Source organism: Ornithodoros turicata, chromosome 7, assembly GCF_037126465.1.
Source record: "Ornithodoros turicata isolate Travis chromosome 7, ASM3712646v1, whole genome shotgun sequence".
NCBI classification, from domain to species: Eukaryota; Metazoa; Arthropoda; class Arachnida; order Ixodida; family Argasidae; genus Ornithodoros; species Ornithodoros turicata.
In genome coordinates, this window is record NC_088207.1 from 8,949,148 (window position 1) to 8,962,827 (window position 13,680).

General features: G+C 46.8%; 1 protein-coding gene across 1 annotated transcript in view; it reads right to left on the reverse strand.

The window, feature by feature from the left end:
• Positions 1-205: 205 nt before the first annotated feature.
• Positions 206-13,680, reverse strand: part of LOC135400192 (A disintegrin and metalloproteinase with thrombospondin motifs like) — a 62,859-nt gene continuing 49,384 nt past the window's right edge. Inside the window, exons 15-17 of the mRNA XM_064631934.1 lie at positions 11,936-12,083; positions 5,932-6,051; positions 206-331 (exon numbers count right to left, since the gene is read on the reverse strand). Coding sequence (XP_064488004.1) covers positions 257-331; positions 5,932-6,051; positions 11,936-12,083 — 343 coding nt within the window. The 3' untranslated portion in view covers positions 206-256. The remainder of the gene's footprint in view (positions 332-5,931; positions 6,052-11,935; positions 12,084-13,680) is intronic.

Consider the following 13,680-nt stretch of genomic DNA (forward strand, 5'->3'; position numbering starts at 1 on the left):
GGCCCTAGCCTGTACAGAGATAAATGCGCTATGTTCTATATTGTTTGCGCTTTGTCCGTGTGACAAATGTACCAGAGCGTAAGAATGCCAAACCGGTACTATGTTTTAGAGCCAGGTTTGGAACGACTAAGGGGTGCAGCATGTCACCGTGTAGCATTATCATATTTTGAGTAAAAAAAAAAAAAAAACATCCTGCAAACTTAAATCCACAACACAGAGATGTATTTAATGTCACTTTGATGATCTACACAAGGCTCTATGATTTATTCTTTTTCTTCTGAATCAGTTTCTTGTACTTAGTAGAATCGACACATTTTCCGTTGAAGCACGCCTGGAACGAAAACCGAAATGTATTATTCTCCCTCTTGAAATAAGTCATGTACGCGTTACATGAAGTCGAACTGGTTATTGATTTACTCCATGGGCAGGCCCCTACCAGATTACAGGAGGCGGACCTGTCATTTTGCTGGCACTACATTCAACCCTAAGCTTCCGCTTCATTCCATTTCACTTATTTCATGCGATACGGAGCGCTCTTCTCTCTGTATATTGTAAGATGTATCCTGTAAACACTTTAGTGCAAGATATGTCCCGTGCTTCCAGCACGAGCAACTCTGGTCCAAGTTGTTTTACCGCGGCGCAATTAATTAGCAAAATCGCTGCGGCGATGACAGGTCGGAGCGCTCCACCTTTAGACCACACCCACTCTAGTGTGACGTTTGTGTTAGAGAGCCCCCTAATAGACGAGTTCAGAAAATCCCCGTGCTGCAGAAAATCCTGGGCGCTTGCTGATCGGGGGAACGAAGAATAATCTTTCACATTTCGCTTTCGCTCAGCTTGACAAGTCGTGGACAACGGAATGGTAGGGGAGTAATCGGAACAATTTGGAGGCCACCCGTTTCTTTCGTGTTAGTAAACTCCCACAGTTCAAATCGGCGCTAAGCACTCTGGGATTTTCTGAACTCGTCTATTCGTTGGTAGGAAAAACCGTCTGCTACGAAAATTCCGTGCTGTTTCTTGTTGACTTCTAGTCGTTATATGATTTATATCACGTTTTCTGAAAAACAGAGCACATATGCAGCCCGACAAAATAAGATCGCAAATAAGATCACAAGAGTAATATTCGTGGCTTCTGTGGAATGGCAAAACTCACAGTAGCAGAAAGCAAGCAATGACGGCGCTATTGAGGCGCCACCTGCCAGCCACTGAACAAACTGTGCGGTGAAAACGGTCTGAAACCACGAGCACTTGGCACCAGGAATGGTTGGATGCTCTCATTGGTTCGGGAGTGTGACATCACTTTGAGTCAATCCCCAGGTTGGACTTGGGCCGTCGCGCGAGAAATGCTCGTAATGCAAAGTTCTTGACACGGCGTTTAGAGTCCTTGTGCGGCGGTTGGCCGCTATTCATGTATTCTATTTTCAGTGAAATGAATAAAAATGAACAGTCGTTTTCATTCCTTATGCTATTACTTGGCCCTGTTCAGTATTCTTCATTCACCAACAGCCATGTCAACAATAACTGAGTGCAAACTTAATGCTGGAGAAGGTGTTTGACACACTTCTTTTCTCTTCACTTCGTCCTACATTTTTTCTTCAGTCTCTGCGATCTCTGTCACCGTATTCTTTGTACATGCCCTGGTGTGCCTTCAGTCTATAACAGTGTTCCCAGCGTCCGCACAGCGCAAACCAACGTGACGTGTCCACGGAGCCAGAGGGTAGTGTCCCGTGCGCTTTACGGAGTGCCGCGAAATTTCAAACATACTGTAAACATACGAGTGCCAAGCTTTCTCACACATTTTCTGTCCACGTCTCTTGTAGAAGTGCAACTGAACAATTGAAAACGTTTTTACAAGTGGGGCAATTGATATTAGCTGTGTGTACGTATAACTAAGATATGCATATACAGCGGTCGGTGTTCTCACATCTCTGTTTCTAGAGGCCTCGTCTTTCAGCGTAGCGTTGTAAAGCGGTAACCTCTCAAGCCCATGTGCCAATTTTGATAAATTTCCGAAAATCCCTTTCGTGCGAGACTTGCACTACTGACGCACACATCACAAACAACAAACAACCCCCTACGGCTCCACTGTGACGTCACACTCACGAACCAATAACAGCATCCAACCATTCTTGGCGCAAAGTGCGCGTCTGAAGCCTAGTTCACACTGCGGAGGGACAGAGTATCCTGGCACAAGCCGAACGCCGTTTTGCGATTGCCCGGATCCACGAGTTGAGGTCAACATTGAGAAGAAAACAGATAGATCTCTTTTGCATTCGTCGGCAAATCGAACATCATATCCCGGACTTATTTCATTCATTTGCCAGGACTCGTGCCTCCACAGTGGCAGAAAAACAGCGGATATCTCAGGACCGAAAACTGGCGTCGGTAACGAAGGCACGCAGGACATAGCCCAGCGCCGACGTAGCGGGGTTTGTAAAAAACATCTCTTCCAGACAGCTCTCACGCTTCGAGACTGTGTGACAAGTGTGCTGGCGAAAAGTCACGGCTTCAACCTAACCATGGCACGACCACCCATGACAAAGACACCTGGATTCCAGCATTGAAGAACAAGTAAGACAGAAAGCGATTGTAACTATGTCAAAAACTCAAAAACAGCAATGTCATAACGTAACCAGGGAAGAGCATAAAGCACTTCGAAGCCTCAAAGAAGGCTTGAAGATTGTCATCCTGCCTGTGGGCAAGAGAAACTCAACGGTATGCCTACACCGGCATGACTACGATGCCAGAATCCGAGACCTCCTTGACAACAGTATGAAAGGCTCAGGAAAGGCCCGACATCGCAGATTCGCAGACTCAGACTAAGCTAAATAAGATACTTGCTAATATATTCAAGAAATTCCCAGATGCAAGAGCCCTCCTCTTACGACTTATCTGCAGGAACGGTAATGCGCCTGGTGTCTTTGATCTCCCTAAGATCCACAAACATGGTATCGTCCTCCGCCCTATTGTAGACGTCAGATCGTCCCCTCTTCGGGTGCTGTCCTGCTACCTGCACAAAGTTTTCTCCCCGTTCACCGGAAACACCCCAACTCATGTACGAAGCTCCACCCAGTTCGTGGAGCGCGTCTCACCACTCACCATCAGGGCTGACGAGTGCCTCGTTTCGTCTGACGTTGTGCCTCTCATCACGGACGTTCCGGTCCCACTGTCAGTGGACGCTGCTAGGATGGCACTCGAGAGGGACAACGACCTTGCGACTAGAACCAATCTCAGCGTTCACGAACTGTGCCGCCTCCTAGATTTCTGCCTCAGTGGAACGTACTTCTCATTCAACGGAGAGTACTACAAGCAGACTACCGGAACAGCAATGGGTGCGTCACTATCGGTTACCGCAGCGAACTTGGTGATGGAATCAATTCAAGAAAGGGCCCTACAATCCTCCGATATTAAGCCGAAAACATTCTTACGGTACGTATACGATTGCTTCTGTATTTTGAAGAATTGCAATGTTGACAATTTTTGGCACGCCTAAACCGCATCGAGCCATCCATCCAGTTTACCGTGGAACTCGAGAAGGCACACCATTTTGCTACTCGACGTACTCGTAAACAGAGAAGGAATTGACCTAAAGTTCACCTTATACAGGAAGTCCACTCATAGAGGACAATATCTACGGTTTGATTCCAGTCTTCCTAAGTGTCGCAAAGTTTCGTTGGTTTCGTCCCTTCTTTCGAGAGTTGAGAAGATTTGTTCGTCCGAGAAGGACAGGAAAAAGAAGCAGCAGCAATCACTTCCGATTTAAAAAAGAACGGATACACAAGTAGCTTTGTTCAGAAAGCAGCCCGTAATCAAGCTCTCTGTCCCCGAAACGGCGGAACCGATCACGTCGAACTGACCACCGCCCTGTCAGACTAGACGAATCACCATGCCATATGTGAAAGGAATCAGCGAGCACGTATACTAACGAAGGAAGGAATACGTGTGTCTCACAAACCCATCTCAACAATAGGACACCATATACCGCGGCCGAAATATCGCCCACCGAAGGAAAAAGCACAAGGTGTAGTCTGTAAAACTCCATGCACCGAATGTGGCGCATCATATATTGACGACACAAATAACTTCCCCGAAAAGCTACGGCAGCATAAGCATGACGTACGGAAGTCGGACATCGGACAAAGCGCTCTCGCTGCACCCTGTCGACTTCAAGACGCCTGAATCGTCGACCTTGAGTGTAATCAGATCAAAACCATGTTTGTAGAGTCCTGGCATGTACAGTCCATAGCTGTAAACCGTAACGGAACTGTTGGAGCGTTAGCCAGCATATACGTCAGCGGCCTTCGTTACGTGACTGAAAAACAATCCGGCGAATCTCGAGATTCGAACAACGGCAAGAACGCCGCTGCCGACGGCCACTACCGTCGCCTCCGAGGAAGGAGCCGAACTGGCTCCGAAACGTCGGGTATCCCCGTCCTGTACCTTGGTTGGAGATTTTTGTTACTATCATGAACACTTTTGTATTCCGGTCACTTTTCGTTCCGCGAGGAGAAGCATTTATGTGTTTCCTGTCTTTGCACGTTGTTGTTGTCAATGCTACGACAATTCCTTTGGCTGATGCATCTCCCGATGTTGATGCGGTCTTCGTTGTGAAATTTAAACGGAACCTTACACCCAAAACCCAAATAAAAAGAATGCCTATTGCCTCGATCAAGCCTGTGAAACTTTTCGTGCATATAATGTGTACGAAACAAACGGGATTCACTTTTGTGATTGCACTGCCACGTGGGGACATCATTGCTGTCGAGACAGCCGTCCTCCCAGAGCATGTCTTCACTACCTACATTGCGTGGAATTAGAGCACTGCACGGCCCGCTTTGCGTTTCTTATGCGGGCCGGGCTCGGGCTTCAGCCGCCGGGCTCGGGCTTCAGCCGCCGGGCTCGGGCTTCAGCCGCCGGGCCCGGGCCGGGTACCGGATAGTCGGGCATGTATGCGAACGTATTACATGAGACTGGACAGCTGAATTTTCTTGTCACTTTTTTTTTTTTCATTTGGTGTGGGATGTCATGGCATTCTCATCTGAGAACTATCACTTTTCTATATGTGATCATGCTTATTTTGTGTAACGGGCCTGGATTTAACGCGTGCACTCACACACATTTGGGGACGATTGGTGTGGCGGGCGCGCTGAGATGTTTGCCGACAAGACGAAAGGAGTTGAGCAACAGAAGGAGCGTCCTTCGCTTCATCAAAGCCAAAGAGGAGCAGCCGCGTACCACGACTGCACACGAAACCGCCCACTCCGTGAAGCAGAGTGAGACGCTGAACAAGGCGGTCACCTCCCAAGCAAGCAAGCACCAAGCACGGAGCGGCTTGCAGGCAGAGCGTACCTCCTCACTTCTCTACCAATTAGCTGTGTCATTTTCCTGCGCTCTTTAGAAAATCTAAGTACACCTACGAGCCTTAAGAGCACATAGAGCAGAGGCGGGCTGGGACCGGGCCTGAGCATGGAAAGAGTCGGGTACGGGCTGGGCCTGGGCCGTGCACGGGCCTGAAAATTAGGCCCGTGCAGTGATCTATGTCGAATACGTCGCTTAAGGACATAAGGTTTTTCACACACGCCATTTGTTGTCGGTGTTGCCACGTGATTATTTATCTCGGTCAATGGTAGAGAAGCGTCGCACGCGAGAGTCTTGTCGACTTCGTTACTTTTGCATTCCGCTGTTCCCGAGGTCGGCCTTTCAAAAGCAGTGGCGGATCCGGAGGGGGGTTGAGCGATCAGCCCCTAAACAATCAGGTTTAACACCAGATTTCCGCTCCCTCCTTCTCCAGCTACGCGCTTCGACAAGGGTCTGGGTCCGCTACAGCCCCGCTACGGTTATGTACATACGTAACATACATACAGACGTACATACCAAGCGTACATACGTTGCAACGATTGAACAATGCTGCAATTTGAAACCATATCGTACCTTTTTGCTGTCCTTGCTGTCGCACTTATGACCATCGAGAGCTCTGGCCTGTGCATAGTAGGTGTACCCACTCCGCTCTTTCGCTATGCAGTTGATCTCGCAATCAGTCACTCCCTTTTCCTGCGACAACAAGAATAAATAATGTGACACAGTGGGGGATGGGGGGCAGATTTTAACAATTGTAATCGGATTTGAATGCACCTATGTAGCCTACCGTATGCCTGCTTTGGAATTCGTTCGCTTTAATGATTTTGTGCACTCGCTGACCTACTCGGTTTGCTGTTGTACTTTTTGACTCGGCTTGAGGTTTTTACTTTGTCATTCTACTTTCCCGTTTATTAATAACACTAACAACCTCACGCATGTGTTCCGTCAAGGACGAAACTCTCCTAAGGCATGTTCAACTTGGAAGGCTCACTCGCACAGAGATCGGGGTAGGGTCCCAATACGCGAAGACCACTTGCCACCATTGGTCGGCATCTTCCTAAGAATTCATTCAACATCACATCATGGTCATTTTTATGCTAAGCCCATCACATCACATCACCGCCATAAACCATCACATCACGAGCCCATCACGCAACTTCAACTTCAGAATTTATCACATCGTAACCCATCATTCAACTTCAAATTCAGAACTCATCACACCACATCACATCATTCAACTTCAAATTCAGAATCCATCACATCATAACCCATCATTCAACTTCAGAACCCATCATCGACTTCAACTTCATAAACCATCACCGACTTCAGAGCCCATCACCAGAATTCAACTTCAGATCCCATCGCGGTTTTGAAGCTGAATTCCTATGATGGGTTCTGAAGTCGGTGATGGGTTTTGAAGTTGAAGTTTGTGATGGGGTTTTGAAGTTGAATTCCTATGATGGATTCTGAAGTCTGTGATGGATTTTGAAGTTGAAGTTTGTGATGGGGCTTTGAAGTTGAATTCCTATGATGGGTTTTGAAGTCGGTGATGGATTTTGAAGTTGAAGTTTGTGATGGGGTTTTGAATTTGAATTCCTATGATGGATTCTGAAGTCGGTGATGGATTTTGAAGTTGAAGTTTGTGATGGGGCTTTGAAGTTGAATTCCTACGATGGGTTCTGAAGTCGGTGATGGATTTTGAAGTTGAAGTTTGTGATGGGGCTTTGAAGTTGAATTCCTATGATGGATTCTGAAGTCTGTGATGGATTTTGAAGTTGAAGTTTGTGGTGGGGCTTTGAAGTTGAATTCCTATGATGGGTTCTGAAGTCGGTGATGGGTTTTGAAGTTCAAGTTTGTGATGGGGTTTTGAAGTTGAATTCCTATGATGGATTCTGAAGTCTGTGATGGATGTTGAAGTTGAAGTTTGTGGTGGGGCTTTGAAGTTGAATTCCTATGATGGGTTCTGAAGTCGGTGATGGGTTTTGAAGTTGAAGTTTGTGATGGGGTTTTGAAGTTGAATTCCTATGATGGATTCTGAAGTCTGTGATGGATTTTGAAGTTGAAGTTTGTGATGGGGCTTTGAAGTTGAATTCCTATGATGGGTTCTGAAGTCGGTGATGGATTTTGAGGTTGAAGTTTGTGATTGGGTTTTGAAGTTGAATTCTTATGATAGGTTCTGAAGTCGGTGATGGGGTTTTGAAGGTGAACTCCAACAAATGCCTATGTTGTGTGTGCCCGGGTGCAGGATTACGACGCTAGCGTCCTGCTCGCCTGTGTTTTCGTGGGCTTCCTGGTAGTGGCGGCAAAAGCGTAAGCGAAGGGGGGTATTCTGTTTGGAGGGTGCGGTCAGTCTGCACTCGGTTGGACTTGGAATCAGGGCGTACCAATGAAGGAGGAAAGGGAGGGATGCCACGTTTGACCTCCGCTGTCGCATGTGAACGGCTGTGGGAGGTATGTTGCTTACGTGGTAGCGATGATGCACAATGTTGCGCCCGTTGTTGACAGCTAAGTGAGCGCATAGTACATTGCAGGTTCATGTGGCTTCGTACGACATCCTTGCCTGCCGGCACATTGCACGTTCATGTGGCTTCGTACGACCGCCGTGTCTGCCGGTACATTGCACGTTCATGTGGCTTCGTACGACTGACTCTTCCGCCGTGCCATTTTTCACTCGTGACGCGCGGGTATTCGCTTCGATATCGCAATACACCGTGACCTGTCACTCAGTATTACATGGGTTCTTGTGACATGATGCATACTGACACTGGAAATAGCCGTCATGAAGAATAGGCGATTTCAGATATTGCTCTTGTGCTCCGCACGGGGGCCCTCCGTCGCCCAAGTCACGCGCATCGCGCAATGCGTCGTGGGAAATTGTTTGGATTCGTGCTTGCCTGCCTGTTGCTCGAAGGAAGGAGGGAAAACCGAAACCGTTTGCGCTCTTCTTTTTCTGTCTGACTCATGAAAACTAAATCCCAAGATGCAGTGGGGCATTCGCAACACGGCGGTCTCTGGCGGGCCATCCATGCAATTTCTGAAATCGTCTATTCAGCGACCTGTGATCACCATCGCTGGACATATGTTTTTACTCTCATTCTTTCATGCAATACACCACTGCAGTGGTTTATCCGGAATCCCAAGCAGGGGGCGTGGTCATTATTACATCTACGTGATAACAGCTTTACAGGTATAATTACCGACATGTCATTACCGCTTAAATAGCAAGCCCCCTTTTTTTGCAGGGGGTGTCGCCAAACTTTTTTTTTTTAGGGTGGGTGGTGCCACAGGGATGTAGGAGGGTCTGGATAAATCACTGACACCAAAAACTGAGAACCCATTGTATTCTTTTTCCTCCAAGGTGGGTATATACGGACGAACACTAAGTGAGTTCTTATCGACCGAGACGTTTGGACCCATGTAATATATTGAAGGCGCAAATTGAAGTGAAGAGTGAAAGGAGCCCGGAAGACCACCAATTTATAGTCCGTGAAATAGTTTCTTTTCCTCTCTCACAATCTGTGAATAAATATGTGTCGACACGCTTTACAACAGCTCCCACTCTTGCCTGTTTTCATTTGATGTTTGAAACAACCTCTCTTCATAATCACTTGACTGTAGTGTTAGTCACTTTTTGATGTAACTTCGCCAAAGTATTAAGAACAAAGTTAGAAATTTCTGTTCCGCTTCATGTCCAAACAGGCAGAACGCACGACGCGGGCTCGTTTCTTTTTATTTTGCTGCTGAAAAATCCGACGACAGTGACCCCGCCCCTTCACGTGCGCGGCGCCAGCACCCTGTCTGCTCGGCCTTGTTGCAGGGCGATGTACTGGATGTACGCTACAACAATTCCGACGTGCTTCTGAGTTACGTCGCAGCAGAGCGTTTGGAGTTCGTGGAGTGCATTTTTTAACAGGGAAGGTGATAAGGCCACACTTGGCAAGGTTCTATGAAATGTGCACGGAAAATGGGAACTCGCAGAACTTGGAATTCCAATTCTCACTTTGTGCCCAACTGACAAGGTATATTCGGACCCCCGCTGCCAACTTCATTTCTGCACAGTAGCAACTTTCATTTCTCACACATTTCACAAGAACTTTCATTTCTCACTTTCAGAACTTGGAGGTTGTAATTTCATTACATATTTAGGTAAGTGACGTAACTCGTAACTAGCTGAAATGTACTTTATTGGTGATGAATATCTAAGAAATAGCAGCTGCGTCCTCTGATGGAACACTTGTGTTCGATGGATGCTACACGCATGCAGAACAGATAATTCCCCAAAACATGACCTATGCACTCAGATAAATAAGAGACCTATAGTGACCTCTGTGTATTACATTTAAAATAAAAGACGTTCACAAAAGCAATACCAGCCTGATCTCGACCTATTTGGATCCCAATCACACAAAGAAAAAAAAACTCAGAAAACACAAAATAAGTCTAGTAAAACACACGTCGTCAGCACGACAGCAATCTACTGTCGTCTAGTAAAACGCGCATACGCGGCCGAAGGCGAAGGCTCAAATCCGAACCCATCCAAATGTATATTTCGCACAAGGTGCGAGATAACGAAGCTTATTGCCGAATTCATGAACGAGCTTCGACTCCAAATCGAGGATGGATGCCGTCGGAATGTTTATACTGGAGCGGCAGTGAACGAGTTGACCAATCGGCGTTCTCTGGCACGAGCACGCTGCATGACGCTGGTCCATGCTGCACGAGCTACGCTGCTTGCCGTTGGAGTATTCGCTGCGAGATTGACCTGTAGGGGGCGACACTATCACCATTCTAGTGTGGATAACACGTGGGCCAATGTTCGGATTTGATGGTTCTTTTCCGTAATTCTTGTGTATATCCACCGGAAGATCACTTGTGCCGTGATGGTACGGTACTATTCGGTTCCCCCTACGGCACTGAACGCGGAAGAAACCTGTAAAAGCAGACGACGTGTCCACACTGCGGTAGTTCTCCATTCTCTGCAGCGTGCCGATACCATTCGATCACGTAGCGAATAAACAACCCTGTATCATTGGTGCTACTTCGAGAACGCTGCTCGACTCGAGTTTGGCTGGTGTCATGGCTGGTGTCATGGCGAAAGACAGGTCGTTCGCTGCGTTTATTGACTGCGTTTTGTGCCACAATGACCTTGAACTGGATGCTGACGACGTTCAATAATGGGCTATCCAATTTCCTTTGACAATTTTTATGATCATGAGTTCCTCATATGGTATACGGTACCGCTTCATGAAGACAACCGTTCCAAGCCTTTTGGATACATTACCGCTAGAGGAAAATGTGGGGCGATCTTGGGTTGCCGCTACCTCCTGTGCTACAGCATCCCGTCAACATGGGATTTTATGGCACTAGAACTTTTCGGACTGTCGCGTGAGACCTTGTGATTTTTTTTCACAGCAGAGACTGGTCCGCGTTGTGGAAAAAATCCCATGCCTTCTCGCCGGCGCACTTTTCAAGACAAGCTGCAGTTAACGTTCCTTCTGTCGTGGTACATAGCACAAACAATGTATGTTTAAAGGATTGTAGTCAGAGACATAACTTGCACCTTTTGTCTCAAACGGTCGCGAGAGTTCCATCGCTGCATCTCCCCATAGTAATGCGAATAATAGTGTGAATTCGAGTTTGTTGGGTGGTCTATCTGTCTCCACTGTTCAAGCAGAGCACGAATGTGGGCCATAAAAGTTCGTTCTACGCGCTTCGCGAATCCACCCCAAGAATGGTCGCCCCTTGACTCACTAAGTAAGCTACGCTTCAGAGTATCGATACTGAGGCAAAAGGGCGAGTTCGAGCCGCCATGTTGTTTCTATTTGACCTCCAGCGCCATCCATGGAGCGCTCTTCGATGTGTTTTCTTCCACAACCGAACTTCATCTTCATCTGTTTCCACTGCCGAATTAGAGGTGGGGCTGCAGGTCAAACGGAAACAACATGGCAGCTCGAACTCGCCCTTCTGCCTCAGTGTCGATACTCTGAATCGTAGCTGAGTTAGTGACTCTAGTCTCCCTTTCTTTCGAGCAGCCTTGAACTCTCATCAATCAATCACGCTACCTACACTGATATGCGAGCACGTGTATCGGGGGTGTATGGAAGGGGATCCATCATTTGGGGAAAGGGGAGACCCAGAGAGCTCCCGCATAGGGTGACGCGTATCTTGGTCACGCCACCCATGTACTTGAACGACTCTGCAACGTTCCTGCCCCAGTCGAAATTCCATTTGTCCCCGAGTGCTTTGGATCAGCCTCACGTCTTCAATAACACCTGATGTTTGTTCGTCTACTGCTGTAAGTAATACCGCATGGACAACTTTCCAAGAAGGTGGGTTTGTATCACTTATATTGGTACTCGATCATCCTTAATCATAAAATACTTTTTAAAATGTAGGCCTCGAGCTAAAAATATGCAAGTAAAGCTGGAAACAGAAAACGAAAATAGATTTTCCCACAGCGCCGCATTTGTGGTCCCGTCTGAGAGATACGGCAGCGATGAAGGTTCCATCCCCATTATCACTCCTCTCATTTTGTGTTACTTTTTATGGCCTTCTCACACCGTCTGACTTTTCTTACCTGGTCATAGCCGTAATCACGGTTGAAGCGCTTCAAATCAATTTTGCACATCGTGTCGAGGGATATTATGTCACCCGGATATTTGTCAGACGACTTGATTGTCTTCTCTCTGTTCTTCTCGTGAAGGCACTTGTATTTGTCTTTTAAACTGCGAAATATCGAATCGATACGTTAAATCGACAGCCTAATATACTACAACATAATTACGAATCCTACCATTTAATTCCCGTGTTGATAATGCCACAGTACGAGTTATCTTGCACCGATAGGTAATATAAGAATATAAGGATAAGGTAATAAGAACCCCATAGGGAGAATTACACTAATAAATCTTTAAGAATAAATCCTTCAAGAAAAACACCTTCAAAACACAGTGTTTTACATAAACCGCGTAAAATTCCCAAATAAGAAGTCAACCGCGCAAAAATTCCCGCCCAAAAACAATCGCCTCAAGAATCCACAATGCAAAATATACTGTTGCAAAATATATCGTTAAAAATAAGCTGTTTAAAAATATGCCCTTAAAAATAACCTGCTTCAAAATATATCCTGTAGTGGAATACGACAGCGGAGTAATACTTATGTATCTCAACACAGTAGGTAGCGGTACGATGTAGCTTGCTTGCGTCTTCCTGCTGCCTCGCGATTGTGATAGAGTTTCACGAGCTACCCCGTATCTTATCAGCGTTACAAGCTACAGTGAGCCTGGTCATTACTTACATTTATTTTTCAGCTTTTCGGGAAAAAAAGTCGAAAAAAGAATGATTTTGTTTTGCTCGGAGGTGAAATTTTCCGGAAATTTACGCCACTATTAACTGGTGTCGCTTTCATGAAAAAACAAAAAAAAAAAAAGAAATCAAACCGTAGCACCAAGAACCGGTAAACGAATTCACAACGCAGGTGAAGATTGTTATCTGGCTTTTATGCCAATGGTGACCCTGCATTTCAGAACAAAACTGTCCAGTTATCGACACAGTCAAAGTGCAAAACGATCCGCTTGGAGTCCGAAAGTTTATTTTCATTTCTTATCGCATTTCGCCGAATGCCGCGCACATAGTCGTGAGTTATACGTATGTAGCGGGCAATACACTTTTTAAGCAGAACAAGAAATTGGTCGATGTCCAGTATGAGCTTTTTCAGTGCGTTCCGAAAAAGAAGTGTAACTTGGTTACTTTTTGACGGTAACTGTCCCATGACTGAATTACCCTCATTCACACTCTGGCAGCAACGAGGCCTTCTGGGTCCTCCTCAGAGTGAGGTTTTTCGTCAATCAATATGCATTGGAACTGAGTCATTTTGCATGTTATCCTGCATACGGCTGATGGTCAGTCCGGGGATGCCCCGAGAGGTCCATTTTTCTCCGATTTTTTGTCGATATAGCTCAGCATTGTGCAAGGTGACGCAAGAAAGACGGTGGAGGGTTGCTAACATCATCTATCGTTTGTGGCAATCACATCTCAGTGGTTCCACCTAGAGTCACTAAATAGGGGTACAGAGTATCGCATTCCTTTTCCGCGCCGGAGCCGCCGTCCGGTGTCCTCGATTGCCCCCCCCCCCCCCGATCGTGTCACGTGGTTTCTCCTTGCAAGAGCTCGCCGTCCATGTTGAGTCCCCTCCATCCAAAACCAGTTTCCTCAGTTGCGAGCGGGCTCGACTGCGCGCTGTTCTCCGGCGTGGAAGGGAGGCTGTCGTCACTTTGCTAGGCGACGCAGCTGCGCCGGACCCAAGATGGCGGTCTCGCTCGT